Source organism: Pholis gunnellus (assembly GCF_910591455.1).
Source record: "Pholis gunnellus genome assembly, chromosome: 3".
In the NCBI taxonomy this organism is placed as follows: Eukaryota; Metazoa; Chordata; class Actinopteri; order Perciformes; family Pholidae; genus Pholis; species Pholis gunnellus.
In genome coordinates this window covers 15,669,261-15,692,198 of record NC_136529.1, presented here as the reverse complement: position 1 = coordinate 15,692,198, position 22,938 = coordinate 15,669,261, and the positions used below count along the sequence as shown (strand labels likewise).

At 41.5% G+C, this 22,938-nt stretch overlaps 1 protein-coding gene across 3 annotated transcripts in view; it reads right to left on the bottom strand.

Annotated features, from left to right (window-relative positions):
* The window catches only part of col7a1 (collagen, type VII, alpha 1), a 51,953-nt gene that overhangs the window by 988 nt on the left and 28,027 nt on the right, over positions 1–22,938 (bottom strand). For 2 of the 3 annotated variants that reach the window (XM_079156732.1, XM_079156734.1), the window contains 51 exons: positions 22,232–22,303; positions 22,039–22,083; positions 21,587–21,622; positions 21,201–21,236; positions 20,568–20,672; positions 20,410–20,475; positions 19,977–20,012; positions 19,850–19,885; positions 19,712–19,759; positions 19,582–19,617; positions 18,228–18,353; positions 17,893–18,102; positions 17,774–17,809; positions 17,607–17,651; positions 17,360–17,476; positions 17,210–17,281; positions 17,027–17,071; positions 16,537–16,572; positions 14,813–14,848; positions 14,675–14,719; positions 14,536–14,568; positions 14,345–14,407; positions 14,192–14,227; positions 13,558–13,638; positions 13,353–13,421; positions 10,076–10,111; positions 9,841–9,900; positions 9,678–9,722; positions 9,558–9,593; positions 8,352–8,387; positions 8,208–8,267; positions 7,962–8,087; positions 7,802–7,873; positions 7,602–7,637; positions 7,454–7,513; positions 7,302–7,346; positions 6,719–6,754; positions 6,538–6,573; positions 6,159–6,215; positions 5,976–6,047; positions 5,547–5,622; positions 5,384–5,415; positions 5,199–5,279; positions 3,516–3,569; positions 2,624–2,677; positions 2,468–2,530; positions 2,324–2,386; positions 2,052–2,168; positions 996–1,073; positions 305–358; positions 106–154 (listed from right to left, as the gene is read on the bottom strand). In XM_079156732.1, coding sequence (XP_079012858.1) covers positions 106–154; positions 305–358; positions 996–1,073; positions 2,052–2,168; positions 2,324–2,386; positions 2,468–2,530; positions 2,624–2,677; positions 3,516–3,569; positions 5,199–5,279; positions 5,384–5,415; positions 5,547–5,622; positions 5,976–6,047; positions 6,159–6,215; positions 6,538–6,573; positions 6,719–6,754; positions 7,302–7,346; positions 7,454–7,513; positions 7,602–7,637; positions 7,802–7,873; positions 7,962–8,087; positions 8,208–8,267; positions 8,352–8,387; positions 9,558–9,593; positions 9,678–9,722; positions 9,841–9,900; positions 10,076–10,111; positions 13,353–13,421; positions 13,558–13,638; positions 14,192–14,227; positions 14,345–14,407; positions 14,536–14,568; positions 14,675–14,719; positions 14,813–14,848; positions 16,537–16,572; positions 17,027–17,071; positions 17,210–17,281; positions 17,360–17,476; positions 17,607–17,651; positions 17,774–17,809; positions 17,893–18,102; positions 18,228–18,353; positions 19,582–19,617; positions 19,712–19,759; positions 19,850–19,885; positions 19,977–20,012; positions 20,410–20,475; positions 20,568–20,672; positions 21,201–21,236; positions 21,587–21,622; positions 22,039–22,083; positions 22,232–22,303 — 3,100 coding nt within the window. Of the gene's footprint in view, positions 1–105; positions 155–304; positions 359–995; positions 1,074–2,051; positions 2,169–2,323; positions 2,387–2,467; positions 2,531–2,623; positions 2,678–3,515; positions 3,570–5,198; positions 5,280–5,383; positions 5,416–5,546; positions 5,623–5,975; positions 6,048–6,158; positions 6,216–6,537; positions 6,574–6,718; positions 6,755–7,301; positions 7,347–7,453; positions 7,514–7,601; positions 7,638–7,801; positions 7,874–7,961; positions 8,088–8,207; positions 8,268–8,351; positions 8,388–9,557; positions 9,594–9,677; positions 9,723–9,840; positions 9,901–10,075; positions 10,112–13,352; positions 13,422–13,557; positions 13,639–14,191; positions 14,228–14,344; positions 14,408–14,535; positions 14,569–14,674; positions 14,720–14,812; positions 14,849–16,201; positions 16,238–16,536; positions 16,573–17,026; positions 17,072–17,209; positions 17,282–17,359; positions 17,477–17,606; positions 17,652–17,773; positions 17,810–17,892; positions 18,103–18,227; positions 18,354–19,581; positions 19,618–19,711; positions 19,760–19,849; positions 19,886–19,976; positions 20,013–20,409; positions 20,476–20,567; positions 20,673–21,200; positions 21,237–21,586; positions 21,623–22,038; positions 22,084–22,231; positions 22,304–22,938 lie in introns of all 3 variants that reach the window. The other variant, XM_079156733.1, reaches the window with a different exon arrangement.

Here is a 22,938-nt window from a genome sequence, read left to right as displayed (position 1 = left end):
AAGTTTAGCTGAAGCTGTGACTCATATGCTGTGATTACCATCTGAAGTTCAACGTGGGGACAACTCTGTTATAAATTAGCAATGCAAGCTGCATGAAAGACTCACCACAGTGCTGACTCATCTCTGAGCGAACGTACTCCCTGACCTCATACTCCTGAATTCAAAACAAAGAGGGGGAACAGAGCAAAAAGAAAAGAAACACACTTACAAACACAACCCTAATATCAGCTCTGTGTAAGTGTGTGTGTGCTGTTTGATGTCCACATCTTCAAATTGAACCCCGCGGTAAGGCTCAAGCACTGACCGTCATGCCTGGCTCTCCTCTGTCTCCCTTGGCTCCATCTGGTCCCAAATCTCCCTGCAACATGGACACATATTAGGACACACGACCCACAGAGAGGCTTGCAGCACAATAATTCATTAAGCTGAGACCAGGTGCAGCACGTGAACTAAATGCAAAGTCAAAGTCAAAGATCAGCCATTGTGACTTTTGCAGATACATGAAAAAAGGTTTCTCAGTCTCGACATCCTTTGCCAATATATGGGAAGCTATAAAGCTGGGAAGCATTAATAAAATATGGATGTCATTTTTAAGTAACCAGTTTTGGTTGAAACCAATTAACTGTATAAGCGATGAGAAGCTCATTTTAAATTTGGCACACTGTGGAAAGAGTAATACTGGAATGTAACAAGTAAGTTGTTCAGTGCGGTAATTACATTACATTACAGTCATTTAGCAGACGCTTTTATCCAAAGCGACTTACAATTCAGATCCCATCATACCGTAGGCATAGCTACGGGAGCAATTTTTGGGGTTAAGTGTCTTGCTCAAGGATACATGCGACTAGCGGAGCCGGGGATCGAACCACCGATCCACTTAGCCACAGTCGGTAATATATTCAAATGTTTTTGATAAGGGTACCAAGAATTTCTTCTGACATCTACAAATGGTTTCCTATCAAAGATGACAACCAGGAGACAAGTGTGACACTAACCGCTGCTCCTCGCTCCCCCGAGATCCCTGGGATACCGCGTGGACCAACCACGTGGGGACCGATTGGACCTCTTTCTCCCTGTCAGAGGTAAAACAACATTACAACATACAGCATGTCTGCAGCAGACAGGTGTAGTAAACCTTACAATGCAAGTAACAATCTCTACATTCATAATACATGGACAGGTGGTATTTGCCTGCATAACTTAGACAGATAACTGTTTCTAGTCCAGTGCTATCTATTCTCCAAATAAGCTGCTACTGTACTCATTCCACACACACAATATGCAAAAGAGATTTTACTATGCAGACATCAAAGCTACAGTTTACAGTATGTTTACAGTCTTTTTGTATTATTGTTCATTGCTTTTCCATCCTATTAACAGATCAGATGCTCAGACTTCCTTTCAGCCTGCACCAAAGCAAAAATATTGGTTTCGGAAAATAATGCAACTGGGTTGACTAAAGGGAGTGTCTCAGTTTGAAAAGAAAAGGTGAGCCCATCAAAGAGACTCGATATGGCCCTGCTCTCCTTTCACCAGCTTTCTTTCTTTATTTGTAAAGACAAATCGACTGGCAGACAAGCCAGTCGAATGCCGGGCCCATCAAACTGTCAATCATTCGGATGAAGCAATTCACAGAAATCAAACAAAATGTGCAGTCAGGTAAAAAAGAAACAGGAGAACAAACTATGGAGAAAAACAAAAGACTGTATTCTTTTTATAGAAGTCGTGCATCATATTCTTGTCATATACTGTGAAAAACAAAAAGTTTTATCTTTGTTGCCACTCACACATCTCTGACTTCTGCTCTTTTGTGCACTCACAGAGTAGAGCAATTGACACGTTAGTCTATTTTTGCTTCCATTATATTTTTCTTTGCTAGATTGCCAAGAAATGTGTGCACAGTCATACTTGATGGTGCGCCCATTAGCTGGTGTAACAAAGGCTTGTTGAATTGTCATTATGTCCTATCTCGTCTCTTTAATAGACATCTGCCTCCTTAAAGTGGAGAAGTGCGGAACTAGCCACTGTCAAGCCACATTAAGGATAGTCACCTTCTGTCCCTGGAGCCCCTCTGGGCCTTTAGCACCAGCTGGGCCCTGAGTGCCACTCAGGCCCGAGGCCCCATCCACTCCTCTGGGGCCAGGAGGACCAGGTACGCCAGACGGACCCTACATGAGGCACAGAGACAGTTAATTATGAATGTAAAGGTTTCCTGTATGTGGCTCTGAGGATGAGCCATGTTGTGTTTCTGACTGTACATACATATTATGGAGATTAGGTACAGCATGTAAGCTCACACTGTACTGCTGAGTTAGAAACTCACCCTTTCACCTTTCTCTCCCTGAGTTCCTTTGGGTCCTGCAAGGCCGTCAAATCCACGGTCACCCTACAAAGTCAGAGAAAAGTGGTAACACTCTATATTGGACACATTTATAGTGGATTTCAAGGACAGTTAGACAACACATACCTTGGGACCGACAATTCCCTCTTTTCCAGGGGTCCCTGGGGCCCCAGAAGATCCAAGTTCTCCCTGGAAAACACAGAGAGCATGCCTGTAAACGAATCTTAAGAGCACACGAGGCATATAATAGAGCACAGAGTGTCTGTTTGATGTTACTCATACCTGTTCACCTTTTCTTCCAGGTAGGCCTGATCGGCCATGAATACCAGCATCCCCCTGAACACAAACACTCAGATTCATTCAATTTTCAAAGTAATTATCACACAGTACTCGACTCATACATGTCTGACTCATAACTTATTAAAAAGGTACTATGAGGAGCTTTCATTTTGTGTTGATTTGACAGTCCCTGTGGACAAAAGCACCAGAGACTGCAGGTCGAAGGCGTTTGCAAAGCTGGGTCTGGGCCTGTCCACGACAGGCTGGTCGCTCAACGGCCCACTGGTGTCTGAGCTAAAAGGGGTTTCTGGTGAACCTTAGTGCTGTAAATCGTTTCGTCTGATTTTGCACAGAATAAGACCCGATGACAGGCATTAAGAAAAATGTATGACACCTAGGGATGCACCAATCCGAATGATTCAGTCCAGATATTGATAAAGATACCTGGGCTTTGAGTACTGGCCAATACAGAGTACCCATCAGATACCAGTATTTAATTAATAAGCTGTATGCCCAGTGACTGGGCCCATTGTGAGGCAATTATTATTATTCATTGATACATTTACTGAATTGTTATTAATTACAATAACAGTATCCAATATCAGATTGGCCCATTTTTCACCTAAACCTGATTCAGCTATTTGAGTCAGTATACTGATCTCCGTTATTGGTTTCGGTATCGCTGCATCTCTAATCACCACTAAAGGAAACAACATCTAGCTTCACAGACCACAAGCTATTACTGAAATGTTAACTTCTTGGTTCATTATTGGCACAGAATAAATACCCAGTGTCAAAATACCACTGGGTGGGAAATTATCACTATACAGTTTCTTCATTCATGCTTATTTCCTCTCCTCTTCCTCCCCCCAAATCAGTTATGTCTTGATCCCACCTTGTCTCCTTTTAGTCCATCATTTCCACAAGCCCCCTTGGGTCCTCGGTCACCCTGGAAACACATACGTTCATCATTGACAGAGGCACATGAAGAAGCTTGAGAGTGACAAAGGGACAAGATGCTCTAAACCAGTCAGACAGAGTCCATCCATTGATCTATTGTCCTTCTACCTGCCACTCAGGCTGAATCATTGTGCAGGAGCACTTACACGCACAGCAAACATGCCCCAGCTTGTCCAGCAACTTCCAAACAGCACAAATATGACGCAGAACTCATCTGATAATGGATGTTTTTACAAGTGGCAAAACAGCAGCAGAGGACTGGCCGATGTTGTCTGGTACAGCCGTGCTACATCCACATGTTCATTTGATAGCACACGGTATTATCTTCAAATGCACACAGACAGACCTACAGGACGTTTTCAACCCAGTTTTCCTTTGAAGATTTAAAGGTGGTGTATCTTCATACAACCTTTTTACAGAGTAACAGTAGGAGTCTTATAATTGCAACGCATAATTTAGCAAATGGCACAGAAATTAAAGATAACAAATTAGGTAACCATCATATTTGTATCTAACTATGTAGACACGTGTGAAAACGTAGGCTGGTCCTCAATGTCCACACTATCATTCTTGTTTATAAATGTATCCTACTAAAGCTGCGTCACTATCGCACACCTCTTCTCAGTAAAAACAACTGTTCACAAAAACAAACAGCCAGGACGGGTCAGTACCAGTGATTCCCACCATGAAAATAGTATGAATTTTTTTAGTAACATTTTGGGAAAGCCAGTGAACTGAGAAGATCAATATTACGCTCATCTGAAGCTGCTGCCAGCAGTCGTTTAGCTTAGTAACAGCTAGCCCAGCTCAGCCTAAAGGTAACAGCCCCCGGAAAGCTCACAAATTAACATGTAATATCAAACACATTATATAAAAAGTTGCCATGCACCCGGTGGAGTCTTCAGGAAGTAAATGGTCCAGCACAAGAAATAGCCTGGCACATAAAAAAACGGTTAATTGTGGTTATTATACTTGTCACTATACTTTAGTACGAATAATTGTGCGTTGGATTTTGTTAACTGTGGGCAGAGCCAAGCTAGCTTTATTTCCCCAAATGTCAAAATATGCCTTCAAAGCTTCAACGTCTCATCCCGCTGAGCAATTTTAAACTTTGTGCCTTTTTTAGAGAGGTCTATGATTGCTTCTGATGCAGTTTGTAGGTATATACTTGTGTGTGACTGGCTGCATCTGTTTATGTGTATGTCTTCTCTCTGTACTTTCTCCAGCTGTACTCTTGTCTCGCTTGCAAATTAGATTTTTATCTCAATGAGATAACCTGATAAAGGTTATTACAATAAAAAAATAAAATAAAATAGCTCGCCTCCACACATCTGAATCGTCGCCCACATCTTTGATTGGTTCAGTGATTAAAATATAATTCAAATGAATGAATTAAGTGAAAGAAAAATGGGCATTAGTTCTATCAGGCTGAGCAAAATCCCTATTTTCAGCTGTTTATAATCATAGTGACAGGGTGAAAGCAAATATTCTGCATGGATATCTTTAATTTAATCCTGTGCAATCATATTAATTTGATGCTAGTATTGAGTTGTTGCAGTCATCACCGACTCCTGAAAGATGCTTTAAGGTTGAAACCACACAGACACAAAGAAAATACCTTGATTCCTCTCATTCCTGCAACACCAATCTCTCCCTTCTCCCCCGACAGCCCTGGCATCCCGTCTTTTCCTCGGAAACCCTTGAAGAGAAAACAGAAAACATCCCTCGGTCTGTCCACCAAAGAGATAAAACCACACACAGAAAATGCTAAATCTACATTTGGATGGAATTAAAATCACAGACCGATTCACCAGGTACTCCAGGTTGGCCGGCTTCTCCCTGCAGGGAGACAACAGACTTATAGTGATTAGAGTTGTCAAATTATTACGTGTACCGAGTACTGACTGGCTTTGCTATTGATTCTGACACTGATTTGATCACAACAATCATCCATGCTCAGCATTACTCGCCTTTTGTCCACCAGGGCCACGGGCACCCGGGAATCCAATGGATCCTCTTTCTCCCGGCTCTCCCCGCAGACCCTGATGTCAAATACACCGTTACGGTTAGGTTGAATCATATTTCTGAGTTAAATAATCAGTTGATGCGCCTGCTAGGCCATCAGATCCACATTACTAATGATAATATATCATCAACCCCTAGTTCAGATCAAATTCTGTTGAAAGGCAAACTAACTATAAATCAGAGACAACTACTCAAATAGGCCATTAAGATAATTCATTGACAACTATTTTGACAATGAATGAAATGACGACCAAATAATTTGTAAATTCATCAAAAAAACAAAACAATTAACGTATAACTCAAAAATGAAAATTATCATTAGTAGCAGCCATAAGACCATCACATACGTTCGGACAAGAAACACATTTACCTGCTCCCCCAGAGGGCCCTCTTGACCTTTCCCCCCTTTTTCTCCCTGCACACCTTTGAGTCCCCTGTCACCCTAAAATGAAACAATAGTGACATCCACAACAAGCAAAAACCAAACACTATAAGAACAAACAAGGATATCTTATTATATTCAACATTTGGACACATCCAGGTGTTCACTGACTGTTTCTCCTTTGTTGCCATTTCCTCCAGGAGGTCCTCCCACCAGCACAGTGTCCCCCTGTGAGTGACAGTACAGCTGTAAACATCTGGCTTCTCCCCAAAGCCAAAACATCAACAAACAAGGTTTCATCCTGTAACCTTTTCTTAAGCGGTGTCGCTTTTAGTATCGTAGCTTATTAACATTGTGTGTATTCATACATTCCTCCTGCTCTCTCATGAAAGAGCTCTTTCAAAACAGCCACAATGTGTCTTATATTCTTCTTTATCCATTTTTGTGTCAGAAAGAGAGAGAGAGAGAGAGAGAGAGAGAGAGAGAGAGAGAGAGAGAGAGAGAGAGAGAGCGCAGTGGTGGAGCTTATTAGATAATACAATGCACACACCTTCTCTCCTTTGTCACCTTGCAGCCCGATGTCCCCCTGAATAAAATAAAATAGATTGAGAGCAAAACATTTTATTCAGGCGTGTCAAATTAAATTCCCCATTTTACATGCGCAAAAGACTCGAGGGAGGACACAGCTAGCATGATGACATGAAAATGGAAAAAGGCCTGGTAGTATTCACCTTCGTTCCCGAAGCCCCACGACTCCCTGGTGGACCCTGATAAACACACAAACACACATACTGGTTTATTATGTACTGGTCCACACAGAAAAGCCACCATGCATGTTTTTAACTCGGGGCCATGTTTACCTTGGTCAGACAACACAACTTAAATCCCAATAATATCATGACCCCTCAGGCTGTACAGTTAGATTAAAGGGTGAGCACAGGTTGATCTTGTTTTAAAATGATGGGTGCTGCAACACTGTGAGGGAGGACAAGGCCTGTTGAATAATTAGTTTACGATATAATACATTGTGTCCTTTGTGCAGAACAGCTCTTCTATCATAACAATAAGGATGTATGCCTGCGTTTTCCCCTTTGTGTCTGCATACATACAGCCTTCTGGTGAATTAAGCATTTTGTAAAGCACAACACTAAAAGACAAGTTCAAAGCTTGAGGCTGAGTGTCCATACAGCGTTTTTTTTTATTTCAGAAAGCACTGGCAGGGCACCGGAGTGACGACACCATCGCCTTTCTGAAAAGTTATAAAAAGGATATAAGGTTATAAAAAGGATATAAAAGTTGTCACATGGTATTTACCGTTGGCCCTCTCTCCCCATCCAAGCCAGCCCGGCCCTCCTCTCCCTAAGACATGACGGACAGAAAAAGGCACACAAACAAACCAGTTGTTATTATCCAGATTCATAATAGATCAAATGTTCAATGAAACACTGATGTCACCGATGTCTTACTCTCAGCCCTGATTCTCCTCTCTCTCCTCTGGGACCGGGGATTCCGACACCGACCTCCCCCTGGCAACAGAAATAATATGTACGCCCTTCAAAAAGACCATTAACATTCAAGCAGGGAGACAGAAATATGTGTCGCCTGGATAGTCACCTTGTCCCCTTTGAACCCGTTGGTACCAGGAGAGCCCTATAAAGTATGAATCGTAAAGATTTATTTTACGATAAAATGCACACAATGCACACACAATTCATCACTCATCTGTGTTTGTCGATTTCCCTTTCTCTCTCAGACCTTGAACTTTTTTTAAAAATAGATTTTTACGCAGTAATAAAAACAGGATCTAAACTCACCGCCTGTCCTGGAGGACCAGCGGGACCAGGGGGTCCGACATTTCCTGCACGGCCTGCAAAGCCCTGGAGGCCCTGAAAATGAGACCTCAGGAATTGAAAACCAACCACATATATTAAGAGAGAAGAAATACAGTATTGTGTAATAAGCAGCTCCACCAACCCTCTCCCCTGGTGGTCCAGGAGGTCCTAGTTGTCCAGTTTCTCCTCTCAGGCCAGGCTGCCCAGCAGCACCCGTCTTCCCCTGCAGCCCTGGAGGACCAGCTGAACCAGGAAGGCCTGGATCTCCCTGAAATTAAGTCAGAGTTAGATTTTGACCTATCTCACATCTGATAGATCACTTTTACTGATTAGAGAGGTAAAAACATACAGTAGATCGTCTGATGTTGCACCACATGCTGTTGCTCACCTTTAGGCCTTGAGGCCCAACCAGACCAGGAGGCCCTAGCTGTCCGATGCCCTTCTCTCCCTGCGACACACATTTTGTCATAACTGTCACTTGGATTGGTTTTGATTTCAGGCAAATTAATAACAACCCATGACAGAAGCTTACCTTATCTCCTTTTGGCCCTGAAGGTCCCCGTGACCCCTGAATGAAAGACAAATGTCAAGTGTAGAAGACCCATATCAATAATACCTTACTGGAAAGAAAACAGACACATGTAAACCATTGTTTTTTTCATATTAATAATGATAATAATAATAAAGCACAGTTGCAGTTTGTTTAAACAGTGTAACAACTTTCTGCATGCCTCCCAAATATCTGTTTGGCATTCATTATTATGCTGGTGAAGACACGTTCCATCAGTTTTAGTGTGTACTGTCAGTGGCTTGGTTGTCATTACACTTAACATGCCTCGTTAACCTCAAGGACCTCAAATAATCAAAACCTTGAGCATCAGAGGAGATTGGTCACAATTACAACTGACACTTTGAGATAGGCGGTCTAGAGACTCTAATAACACTGCTGTAGGTAGAAACAATGGCTGATCAAGGTCAGATTCATTGATTGGACTGAGCTTGAGGAGAAACCATTTGGCATAAAGAATCCTTGCTTTAAATGTGTGGCAACATCTGCAAACATTTACCAGCATCACTACATATTCCCTGCACTCTCGTTTGATTTCTGGATAACAGAAATGCCTAAAACATAAGTTTAAGTAGGATGTGATTACATAACTAGGATGATCAACATGTCCAATTTGGAGCTGATTATGCTAACAGCCCTGGATTAACACAGTGTGTAAATTAAGTGTTTAATGTAAAATGTTGATTTTGACCACTTGCCATCCGAGTATATTTTCATCGTGGCTATGTGCCGTGAGTGTTTTTCTTTCTTTGTTTTCGTTTAGCAGCATCTGCTTAGCTGAAGCCTGTTCATTTTGAATTTGTATACAAATACTTTAAAAGTCTAGTCTTTGTCTCAATCATTTGGTGCCCCCAGGCTCTCGCCTCATTCCATATTATCCGTCCCATCGTGCTAAATAGCAATATGCTGCATTTGATCATATTAATATAAAAGTCTAAGCTGGATGTAGTTGAGTAGTTACTCACATCATTATGGTAAAAGCTTTTACCTTAAATTACACACTACTAATGGTAGTGTAATGGTGGCATTTAATAAATGAAAGCATTAGACCTTTGGGAACAATTTGAAGATATACGCAAATAACAAAAAACACGTTCAGTAAAACAACACGTGAGAGAAAAAAAAAGAAATCCAGAAAACAAACGGTGGCTGTGGAAGCTGAGAACTTACATCTTCTCCAGGCTCTCCTGGCTCACCATCCACTCCCTAGTATGAAGACAGATAACATGATGTGAAAATGTGATGTTAACTTTATGAATATTTGTTTCCCTGCAGCATGATGTCACTCACTCTCTCTCCTTTGTTGGCAGCAGCTCCTTTGTCTCCCCTGTTACCCTGAAAGACAGCAGTTATTAGTGATCGGCGTTAATGAAAAAGCGCTCGATATTTTCACACAGTCTTGTGGCACCGACTAAGAGTGAGCCTTCAGTCGAAATGCTTTAGGCAGACTCACCTTTTCTCCAGGTAAACCTCTCTCTCCAGTTGTGCCTGGGAGTGTTTGACCACTAAGACCCTGCATCAATCATAACCAGGAAAGTGATGTTATTCAGTTGCTCTGTTCTGCTTCTTCATTTACAAACTTTTAGTATTCTCATTTCCGGACTAAGCTGCATTAATTTAGTATGTCACAGAATGAAAGAAAGGTTCAAGTAGCTACTTCCTCATTAATGCCATTAACAGTGACTCACCCTCTCTCCTTTGGGTCCAGGGGTTCCAGCCACAACCTTTAACAGTGCAGAAAAATGGAGAAAATAATAGTAATTACCTGCACAGCATGGTATGGCTTGTTGTTCTTGTATGAAAAGAGGTATATGTGTACCTCAAAGCCTTGGTATTACATTAGCCATTAGCTTTTCCAGCTCTCAAACATTAAGAGCCTTAATGTCTTTGGCAAGCACAGGTAATAAATGCACAACTCCTACGGCTTAAACATTGCACTATACCACAGCCTATACTTTTCTTCTCTGTGGGAGGCAATGGTGTTACGACAAACAACAACAACTTGTTTAAGATCCGCACGTATTGTGCTAATAATACGTCTATTCAATTGCAATTGACATTCAAGGAACACTCTGAGGAGAGCTACTCTGTGATCAAATGCTGTGTCTTTTTTTTCTGTGTCGTTAAATCTTTTCGGCTCTGTCTTGACAGAATGACAACTTCCAGATAAGTTGTCTGGGTCAAGAATGAGTGAATGAAGCAAAAAGGAAGCTCTGGTTCTTGCACTCAGAAGGTCTGAAACCAATTTAGAAAGCTTTACATGTGACTGTTTTCAAAGTTCAACGCAACTGTGGAGCTGGAAAATGCGATGTCACTTGTGTGTGTGTATGTGTGTGTGTGTGTGTGTGTTTGAACAAATGGTGGAGCTGCTGAGCAGATGGGCAAGCGTTGCCTTATTATTCATCAAACTAGTGAACTCACTGACAGTGTCACCATGGCTCTGTCCAGGGTGCTGAACCTGAGGCAGTCAGCAGTGAGGGAGCTGCTCGAGAAACTCATCACGATTCATGTCAACATTACGAACAGCAGGAATGGCCGTGACTACAGAGTGCGTGACAATCAAGCTCCATCTTCTTCTTTTTTTTACCAGCAGAGAGAAAGCCACACAAAAAGCTACTCTAGTGTATGAGCTACCTGCTACCATACATTTGATAAAACACCCCATTGTGGGGGAAGAAAAGGGGTTGGAGGAAAACACACTAGTGGAAACAATACAGGAGTATTGAGTATATTCAGTAGAATACTAATTTAAGTTCACATCACAGAAAATAGGTGCAGGTTGTTGTTGCTTTTGCTGTTGCTGTGGATGACCAACCCCTCACTGTGGTTGAATAAACATTGGGCTTTGGATGCTTAACTGAACAGCTAAAGCCTCTCTAAATACTGCCAAATGGACATTACATCTCTAACACAATTGTTCCACATCTGTACAAGCGAGACATCGTTTTCTATTAAAATGCTTAGAAAAAAATTGCAGTTTGGAGTTAATAGCAAGTAAATGTGTGTGCTAATACATGTCATTATGATATCTGGCAGCAATCCTAACAGACCCAAGTTATGCATTATAATAAGCTGCGCTCGAGGCTAAAAAGTTTGATTGTTCCGTACTCAGACAAGGGGGAATCTGCACCACAGTGTAATACTATTGATATTGTAAGCAAACAAGTTGTATTGAGCCATGTTGGATAGAAGGCGAAGAACAGAGATGATTTTGACTCTATGTGATGATGTGATGAGCCCTGCAGAGAGAGTTATGAACGCATGCGACCTTCTTTGTCATTTTCAGTCTCACTGAGCAGAAATGTGGCTTAATTGAGATCCTCATCATCAGAATTGGCCCAGACCTTGGCACGACGAGCCAATCCCTATTAACAGATGTCTGCAGTCATTCAAATACAGAGAACTGGCATGCAATAATATTTCAGTGTCAGTGGTAACGTAGTTTCCATGTGAAGGCCAAGTGAAGCTGACAAATCACAGTTGAGCAGAAGCAGGACTCATTGTAATGTAGGAGTTCATGTAAATCATCTACCAAAGTGTCTTTTGCACCTAAAATGTTGATGCTTGTAAATTCTAGAGAGAAATATTAAATTCAAGCAATAATGGGAGCAGCTACATTAGAACATCTGGTTTACTCTGATTTGCCAATTCCTATAAGAGGTTTAATGTGCACGATAGTGAATGATAAGATGATGAGCACTTAGAACTATAAGGGCACAATATATCTGTCAAGGCTCTTTTTCTTGTTATACCTAAAGATATATTCTGTATATTCTAATCCAGATCAGCTTTTTGCCACATGCAAATATGTTAAATATGTTCCTGACATATGAAAACTCATTATACAGGTGAGCAGGTGCCAGAGAATTTTCTCTTTGAATGTCAATCAATAACAGTCGTATAACAGAAAGATCCCACTGAGAGAACTTGCAAAGGGAAGATGGAGCTCTTCTTTTTCTGCCTTAGCCAAGCTCAAAATACCCAGGATTACGCTGGCTATTTGATATTACAGAGGGTAGTTCACTCAAAACAAATTGTTTTAAAATGTAACTGTAATAGTTGTGTGCGTTTCCTGATTCTGGGTATGCATGTACAATAGGATAAATGAATGAAAACCAAATACTTAGAAATGTTTTCACTCAGATCTTTTCTCACTTTGCCCAGATAGGTAGAGGTAGCAGTTGTACCACCACAGAGCGCTTTGGACACATTTGAACCCACAACTAATCATCTTCTAAGTTATAGCCGACGCAGTTCTTTGCATATCTAAACGCAAAATAAGAAACAGTGATGAGAGCAGGTTATCTGGTGAACCTCCATCAAACTAAGAGGGTCATGAGCTTATGCTTCATGTTGCTAACTAGAGCGCAATTTCTGGATTTAACGACCCTTAAACACCCTCAATTTCTGCCTTGCCCATTGTATTGACTTTAACTACAGGCTACTGACAGATCCCCTCATCAATAGAGAATGTCTATATATTCTGATGTTTTCTGTTTGAGAGCTGTTTGGAGCGCTCGTCTCGTTCCTGTCCGTACAGCCCCATGGCTCACACCGCTGCAGCCTACTCAGAGATATCACAGTTACAATATCAGTTTATAGAGACAGCTAGCAGCAGCATATAACCAGCTAACAGTGGGACTCCCGGACAACATTAAGTTGTGTGTAAATTGTAGGGGAATGTCTCTGGAGCACGATTTGGGTTACAGTCAGCCCCAGCCCCAGGTGGACAAACAACAGCATCCCAAACACGACCCTTGAAGGAAGACCCAGAATAGGCATCAGATGAAAACTCGCACAGTTGGAAGCTAATAATAGCCCAACATAAATGATTTTCTTTTTTATCACTTCAAGCAGCAAATCATTCTGTAGCTGGGATCACATCCAATAAAAGCTACCGCAAAACCAATTTCATTGACTGTCCTTTTAGCCAGCGGCTGCTTAGTAGATAAAGCATGTTCCCACCTTCCCTGGAGGACCGCTGTCTCCCTGCTCCCCCTTTAAGCCGGCCTGGCCTGGAGGTCCAGCATTGGCCTGAGGAACAAATTACACAATGATGACACAGAGGAAGACCTGATAAAAACAGCCCAGTGCACACTAGACATTGCATAAACAGTTGCCTACAAGTACACAGACATAGATAGTAAAACACACACACACACACACACACCTGCTTTCCTGGTAATCCAGGTATTCCTTCTTTGCCAGGCACCCCATCTCGTCCAGGGACTCCTGGTTTACCGGATTCACCCTTAGGAGCAGCACATACTTCAGTAGGTTTGATGTATGTGTAATCACAAGCATGTGCAGTCACATTTGCATTTGAGTGCACTCCAAAAAAGGTAGCAAATCATCTAAAAAGATCTGTGCAGCTGTCTTCAATCAACACCACACTTCATCAATTAATATGGATCAGTAATGGGGTCTTCACTTATTTTACATATTTATTTTATAATAGTGAGGTATTATTACACAAACAGCCAACAGTTTAAAACAAAAAGGAAACCAAGAAAAAGGCTATAAAAAAGGTCTGTACAGCGTACATGACATGTCGAGAGGATTGCTCGTTTTTCAGCTGGAGGTACAACAAATCACATGTTACGTAACCTACTTTTTTCAAACTGTGAACACAAAACACAGCTGAAGCCGCCATTTGTCAGCAAAAGCTTGGTACCCATGTTTTGTCATTTTTATTTAATTACCTTCCCATTTTCAGTTATAATTGAAATGCCTCAGGCAAAGAACATTTCTTCGATTTTACACTTGCTCACTGTGCTCACATCACATACTGCTCACATACTCACCACCTGCCCTGACAGTCCCGGAGGGCCCTGTGGACCCTGCAGAGGGAAATAAATGCAGTGGTAAGAAAGAACACAATCTGATACACACCATGAGATTTTTTTTATGAATTTCATGAGAAAAACACGGAAGCAGTTTCTTCCTGGGACACTTACTACAGCTCCAGGGGGACCCGTTGGTCCTGGCAGACCTGTGCTCCCCTGGGCACCGGGAGGACCCTGCAGATAAGAGAAATAAACTCACACACTGTTCTAAACCCTCACTGTCTAGAATGAAATGTGATTAGGTACTCGGTCAATTGAACCTCTGGACTAAAATATGTAAAATACTACTGGAATTGTTTTACCTTGACGCCAACACCTGGCTCTCCTTGATTACCCTGTGAGAGACACAGACGTTTTATGACTTTGGCCAGCAAGCAACAAACAAAAGAATCTCAGTATACATGCCGTGACACGTAGCGCACTGAGATGTAGTTAACTCACCTTCACACCAAGTGGACCTGGAAGCCCGTTGGGACCCATGGGGCCCTAATTGAAACACACACACCACCAACATGTAAACAGCTGCTGTTGCGAGTCTGTGAATGTGTATGTATGCTTCATCATGCGTGTGATACTTACAGTTGGCCCCCTGACTCCAGGCTCTCCTGAGTTTCCCTAGAAGCAAAATACAAGTCATGTACAGTATACTCACGTCATAAACTCACTAACAGCACACAGGCCACATTTTAAAAATGTCTATTTTGACATCTTGGAAAAGCTTAATCGCTTTAGTTAGACGAGAAGATCGATACCACTCTGGAGTTTGTCATTAAAAATGACTTCTTGGGAGTCTCCCCTAATTGCTAGGCAACCTTAGATGATGACAAAACTCCAGGAAGCCTCTGTGCCCAGTTAACAAATAAGGACTATTTGTTAGCACGATAACCCTCTATTAAACGAACAAGAGATAACATGTTGATTAGTGAGCTTAAGAGGTACTGGTATTCAAATTGTGTTACCTTTGACGTAGTCTAGCTGCTTCCAGTCTTCATGCTAAGCTAAATGGCTTCCGCTTCATATTCAACCAACAGATATGAGGTAGTGACCTTCTCATCCAACTCTCGGCAAGAAAGAGAATAACTGCATTTCCCAAAATGTCAAACTATTCCTTTAAGCAACATATATATGCATACATACGTTTATAAAACTTGAGCAATTAAAACTGTAAATACATTTTTATATACTCAAAATTTAACTACATGGAGTTCACAAAAATAGTACACAGATGTGTCACTGATTGACACAAGAGTCTCTCTAGGAGACACAAATATACAAACACATAAAACATCTGACTGACAACAGGTAGGACGATACAAACACAGAGGATCAACAATGTCAACAAAGAGACACTCGCGCTGAAAAACCAGTGCTGTGAGAGGGATAAGCACACAACAGACAGCATCAGGAGCAGCTGCATGCACGATAAGCAGACTCAAGCGAATTGACAACACAGTACTTTTTGGAGAACCAAAAACCCAATTTCATTTTATTCCCCTCTATTATTGTACACTAGATGCTGGCAAGAACTTCAGCAAAAGATGTCAGCTGACTTCCTTTCATCTCCTCCAACAAATATTTGGTGTCTTACATGTTTAGAAATTGTTTGACACAGATGCTTTGGGGACAGTTGGTCTTTATTAATATTTTAGGAGGATCCGATCAACGTCTGACTCTTATCCCAGCTCCCAGAAGGATGTTTCCAATACAAATGTATTGAAATTAAAGGGATTGAAATTTGTCTGGGAGGTACATGACGATGTGTGCATCCTGATGATAGGTTGTTTTTGTCTCCTGTTGTTAAATGCGGATACATCTTTCAAGCTATTTCCTGTCTAAGCTAAACCCCACTGGCATCTCTAAAGCTTTGGTGCTTTCTCCATTTGCATCCGATACCACAGGGACAGGTTCTCCCAGCCCTCCCTCCTCCAGAGCTCAAGCATGCCAGCCAGCCAGCAGCAGAGAACCTACCGGTCTGCCTAGAACTCCTGGGAACCCAGGCAGGCCCTGGAGAGGATGAAAGACAGGGGGGTATGGGGGGAAGAAAGGTGGGTGGAGAACAGTGTTGGAAGAGGGGAAACAAACAACACAGAAAAAGAAATGGACAGAGATAAGACACATATAAGGAGAGAGAGGAAGTCAGAGAGTAAGGTGTTAGCCGCACAGCTGAAAAAGGTTACAGTCTAAGGATCTATGAAGCCTCGGCCCAAGAGGGGGGAAAAGAGAGCTCCATCAGCCAACCCAGTGGTTTGCTCTGAGGATTAAGCCAAAGAGGAAGCCCCTTTGCTGGGTTACCGGTTACTCACTGGTTGGCCAAGAAGACCAGCGGGCCCTGTTGGGCCCTGCTCCAACATGGAGGGAAGGAAAACACAAAGTGTGAGGAAGTGCTTAATACCTCTCCTCTCCTCCACGCAATCATGACATACAGCACATCTTTTGTGTTTGGGCTTTAAGTGATCACTGCAAATACTATGGTAAGGATAAAGATCAAACCTTAATGTGACCTCTGATGTTAACTGGAATTATGCTGGTTTAAAAAAAATACAACAACTTAAATCATGTCTTTCATATCACTAAATAATCCTATATTTACTATCAGAATACTGTAAATGATTCAATTATTAAGTATTATTAACTATATATTGTTATTCTCATGAGAAAAAACAACACACTTACCAAGTCTGTTGAAAGAAACATTCACTAAATAGTTAACCAAGAAAGTCATTACTATAACACGCTCTAATATATAAAAATAGATTTGATGCGTATAACTTTACGTAGAGTACGTCACATTACCGGTTTCCCATCCTGACCCGGTTTTCCTGGTTCTCCCGGTGATCCCTAAAATGACAAAACAAAAATTGCTTCTTACATTTTTCATTTTACAGTTTTTCATCACGTCTTGAATGTCGTAACAATAAGATCAAAACTAGATTCTCTTACTTTCGGGGTCTGGGATTATTACAACACTCAGCTCACCTGCGAGCCATCACGTCCTGTTTCTCCAGACTGGCCTCTGTCTCCTTTGTCACCACGAGACCCTACAGAACCCTGTAAGACACATTACATGTAGCTCATTTGCATATAGAAACATGTAACAAATGTTATTGTATTATGTGTAAATCATACCCGTTCTCCTTGAAGTCCTGGTGATCCTGCAGCACCAGGTTCTCCCTTCTGTCCTAAAACTCCTGGAGGGCCTCTGGCTCCAGGCGCACCAATTAATACTGAGTCGGCAGAAGCTCCCTACAGTATATACACACACAAATATTTATGAACTCCATTATATGTACTGTGTATCTAATATTTACATTATTTAAATGTGGAATCGCCTTAGTTTCACTCCATCAGTAACAAAAGATGAGAAGGAGTTTACCTTTTGACCTGGTGGGCCGGCTACTCCCACTAGCCCACTTTTACCCTGAAAAACAGAATACATTCTCAGTTCAGTGTGGAAGTCATTACATAAAACATGAATTTCTTCTCACTACCTTGATGTGGTGGACCTAAATAAAAAATGTCAATGTAACATAAAACACTTACAGCTTCTCCTTTGTCACCTTTCTCTGCTCTCTCCCCCTGAAATGCAGATATACACTATATTAGCAGAATCATGTTCAATGAAACATCTTCATTTATTTGCCCAAGTCACCTTAACTCACCTTATCTCCCGTTCTTCCAGCCTCCCCCAGTTCCCCAGGTCGCCCAGGAACTCCCGGTATTCCTGGTTTGCCTGACACTCCAGCAGGCCCTGGGGGTCCCTCTGGCCCTCGCTCTCCAATAGCTCTACCTGTAGGCCCAATTGCTCCCGCGGGTCCTCGATCCCCTTGATCCCCTTTTGTTCCTCTCTCTCCTTGGAAACCACGGGAACCCTGGTGCACAACAGGAAATGGAGAGAGATAATCAAATCTAAATTTTAAACGAAAACGTAAAATGAATTACGTTATATATTTTTTTATTCACTGCAAGCCTCCACGATGCCCTTAGTCATGCTTACATCTACACCAGACGGTCCTCTCGGTCCAGGTTCACCACCGTCACCTTTATCACCTTTCACTGCCTTCTGCACTGAAGGAGGCACTGATGTGTCCTTCATGTCCACAACCACCTTCAGATCCGAGATCTGTGTGGAGGCAAGAAAAGGGAAATAGTTGGCAAGAGCTACATAACTTTCAGCCACAGCTGCCTGTCTGTGAAACACGTTAGACATCAGTCAAACACCAGCCATTGAGATTTCATCTCCGCAGCTGGAGAGTTTTTTGTAATCAGTGTTTATTTTCACGTATTCCACAGGCCCAAAAATGCAAGGCCTAATGGTCAATGTAAAATGTATTTGCACAAAACCTATAAAATATATGGTTTTACTGTGAGGGATGGAGATAGCTTTTCATCTGCAAGAATACTGAACGAGGTTAGCAAACTCCTCCACACTATCAGGGTGACGTTTATTTTAAGTAGTGTGCCAATTTAGTCATAAATCTATGTCTGTCAGTGGTCTACGTCTATGACATCAAGCCTCACATGCTGCGGAAGGGTTAACTACTTGCAGTCCTATTTTTATGATGCCCATAAACCAAGAGCCAATCCCATATTGGACCATGGTGAAATCTGTAATCCTCTTTTACTGGATAGAAGACATTTTATTTTTAAACTAATTGAGAAGTTATAAATACATCTGGAAGCCGTAAATGGCATGATGGCAGTTGAAATAACAAATAGACAAATAAAAACACAGTTCCAGGTCATTTTCAATTAGCATAACTATTCATCTATATATCCAGAACAGATAAATGAGTAATCATTTAGATTAAGGCTGCTAGGAATTAATACAAATACAAATTCAAATTGTCTTGCTATTTTTATGGGAATCTATAATTTGCCAAATTTATTTTCAAATGAAAGCAAAAAATTCATTTTGACATTTGTAATATGCCTAATAAACATATCTGAGTATTAACCAGGAATGTTTAGCGCTGAATCGATAGACATAAGTGTGAAAGTAGTTATACTTGCATTACATGCAGGTGCAAAGCTTTTGGAAATAAGCATTGATTAAAGGACTAACAATTTAAAAGTGTCCATCCAAAATAAATGTGTGCTTTGGCGTCAGTGTGGAGGCATTATTCTTCATCAACACTGACAGACATTTCTATTTTAGAAGGGATCATCATGCCATAACTTAATCAGATTCCAGAGTAAAGATGTATCCACTGCATTTAAATATATCTCCTTATATTACATAAAATACTGACGACTAGAAACCTTTCTGCACCTTTAAAAAGGCTCAACAAACTGTAAAATGTTACAGAATCATTAAACTGCTAATCCTAATTGTGTGCCAGTCCACATACCAGAATGCCATGGCTGGCCAGAGCCTTTTGTACATCCTGGTAAGAGAAATATACAAACATCAGTCAACAGAGATGAACAATATTGAAAACAAATGATTCCACAAGTCACAGTGATGTGCTGACATCTTACCACTAGAGTCCCAGGTTTGCCCGGCACCCCGTCCTCTCCTGGGTCTCCCTGCCAATAAAAAGAGATCAAAGTGTCAAAACACATAAAACCTCACTCACGACACATTTTCAATATAATAGGGAAGGATTTTTAACTTACAGCATCACCTTTCTGGCCAGACGTGCCTCTATCCCCCTGGAACAGAGAAAGTTAGAAGGTCAAGAGAACCACTAAGTGTTTACGAATCTATAGCAAACTGGGATCAACACAGACAACCACGACTTACTCTGGCTCCCACAGCTCCAGGGATCCCAGGAATGCCCTGAAGGACAGAGGAAGGACAATGATGAAAACATCAACAGATAAGACTGTGGGAGGGCTGCAGTAGCACACAGGGACAGATGTAGATAAGAACACACATCTCTGCCGCTACATGTGGGAGAGCAATGCCGCTGGGGACAACACGACCACACGAGGGCCAGATATCAGCTAGAGGTTTCTAATTTGATGCAAAAATAAACCCTAAATGAAAACATAATTACATACAGAGGAAGTGTCCTGTGCATATAATGATTTTATCTTCCATTAGTACACATTAGCCCTGGAGGTCTTCATAATTTCTAGTACACAGCCTTTCACTAAAAGCAGTGACTGTAATATGCATTAAAAGACTGTAATTAACAACAATGTCAGAAAGCTGCAACGTCATGCATACTCACAGGGGTTCCTGGAGGCCCCTGCGGGCCGGGGATTGGTGCCGCTTCAACTCCTTTAGCGTACACCACCTAAGAGACGGGGACCGTGTGTAGATTAGTAAAGATGACAAACTATAATTCCCATTCATGATATATTTCAAACGTGTCTACAACAGACACACCTGTCCAGGTGGGCCAATGCTGCCAGGTACTCCAGGAGACCCGGAAGAGCCAGAGGGTCCGGCAGGCCCAGCAAGACCTCGGTCTCCTTTCTGTCCATCTCGGCCCTGGAAAACATGTGCATTTACACAACTGAGACTCTCTCTACACGGGGTTACTTCCTCCTGTGCTATAGTTGAGGCTGAACTATAAAATCAAAGCAGGTGGCCGCTGCCACCCCTCCACTGATGTTGTAGAGATAATTAATGTAAATTTGCACATGAAAACAGCACAGCACTGACATTTGGTGCCTCCCTGGATTCCTCTCAGAAGCGGTTCCCCCTTAAAGGCTAGGCTTGATCATTAGAGGCTGGTGAATTTATATAGCTGCTTCTGAGAAGCCTATTGATTCAGCAACGAGTGAGGGTGTGATGGTAATGTCAATGTCAGAGCAAACTACAGTTGATAAATACACACTAGAGTGGGAAAGTGATGAGGAGAGAAGAAAGGAGGGAAGCTGATTTGTAATACAATAAAGTCAGGGATCAATACAGGAAGCGGGGGTGAGAAGGGGCGGGTCGACCGGACAGGATACAGCGTAGAAACAAACCAAACACAAAGAGATAACGATAGAAAAGAGATAAGGAAAAACTGACATCTCTTCCAGCAGCTCCCGATTCTCCTTTGTCACCCTGCACATTAAAGACAGAACAGTCAGATTCACAAAGAAATACCGACATAAGTAAACTTTTCATAAACAAAGTCATTAAAAGACAATAGTCCTATCTATCTAAAGTATTGTTTATTCTATTTCAAGTCATCGTGTTTGCCGTCTTTACATGGAGGCGTGTCCTGAATTATTGAAAACATTGCAAAGATAATATTCACGAATAGCACTATATCAAAGATGCAACACTTTAACAGACCATTTTACATGATGCCATTCATAAGAGGAGATCTTTGGGATAGAAGTTAGAAGAAACAGTATCTGACTAAACCTCATTCTGTCAGATGATTGTATAAACTGATAACAGCCACAAACCTTTCTCCCATCTTCACCTGGCACACCATCCTCGCCCTGCAAGTCAAAACAAAATGCATTGCAGACTTGAACAAACAAACTGAATAGTGGCCGGTCTGCTGCAGGAGCACTCAGATAATTCATTGCCATTGCTTTAGAGACTCACTTAAGATCACCATTATGCAGCACGCCCTGAAATAAATGTCCTCACTGCTTTATTGTCAAGGCCATTACCAAATTAGAGAATTATAGAAAGACATACTGGAAGAAAAATCAAGCACTACTGACACTAAGATTCATATTCTGACTGTTTGGATTAAATAATAATAATATTAAATAAAACAGTAAAAATATCAAAGTATGTCAGTCAAGCCACTAATAAAATGTGCAAGATGTCATGTTAGGAAGAGTTTATATTACAGTGAAGATGTTGGAGTATATCAGCTGAGAAAAGTGTTATAACAAGGAGTTACCATTTTGCCAGGAGAACCAGGTTTGCCATCTTCACCTGCTTTACCCTGAAATACAACAACAAGGACGATGACACGAGGTAAATGTGGTGGAGATGTAACGAAACAAAAATAATGGATGATACTGATAGAGCGACACGTTAATACAAAAATGAAAGGTTGTGTGTCGGGTCGTCGGGGGTGTGTATGTACTCACAGGTGTCCCTGCAGTGCCCGTAGGCCCAACAGGCCCCGAGGGGCCCTGCTCCCCTCTGAGTCCTGCTAAACCCTGTTAATCAAACCAACACGCATCACAATGATCAGTTTAATCTCACTTTTATTCAGACTAAATGCCTGCTTAGCTAAGACTAATTCAGATCTGCTCACATGTAGCACCGTATTGTGGGGATGTAAGGGCAGAAGAGAATATGTTTAATTTAGTAGTTTAAAAGTGTAGTAACACTCAGCAGATATTGCAACAGCTATTTGTTTTGCATGTACAGCAGCAGTTATAGAGACGTCATGTGTCTGCCCCATAAAACAGGATTTAGACTTTTTAACTAAATTGTAAATTTAGCAGGACTTTCAGAATCCTTATCATGGTCGATATTACATAATAGTCTCACGTGAAGCTGCACTGGCCAAGGATGTCTTTCCCTACAGTCGGCTTATGCAACCCGCCACAGTAGTGAAGACTGATTTTTACTACCTCCACAGTGCCCTCTGCTGCACAAACACATAATGTGCATATGTGATTGCAATTCAGGGGCAGATATGCGTTTACTGAAAATGTGTTTAATACAGAATTTGGATAATATTATTAAAATCAGAAAACTATTTTAAACTACTCACTAAATAAATACAAAAATCACAACTAAAGTGAGCACAAGATAAAAATATCAGCATCTATTTTCATGTAATTAC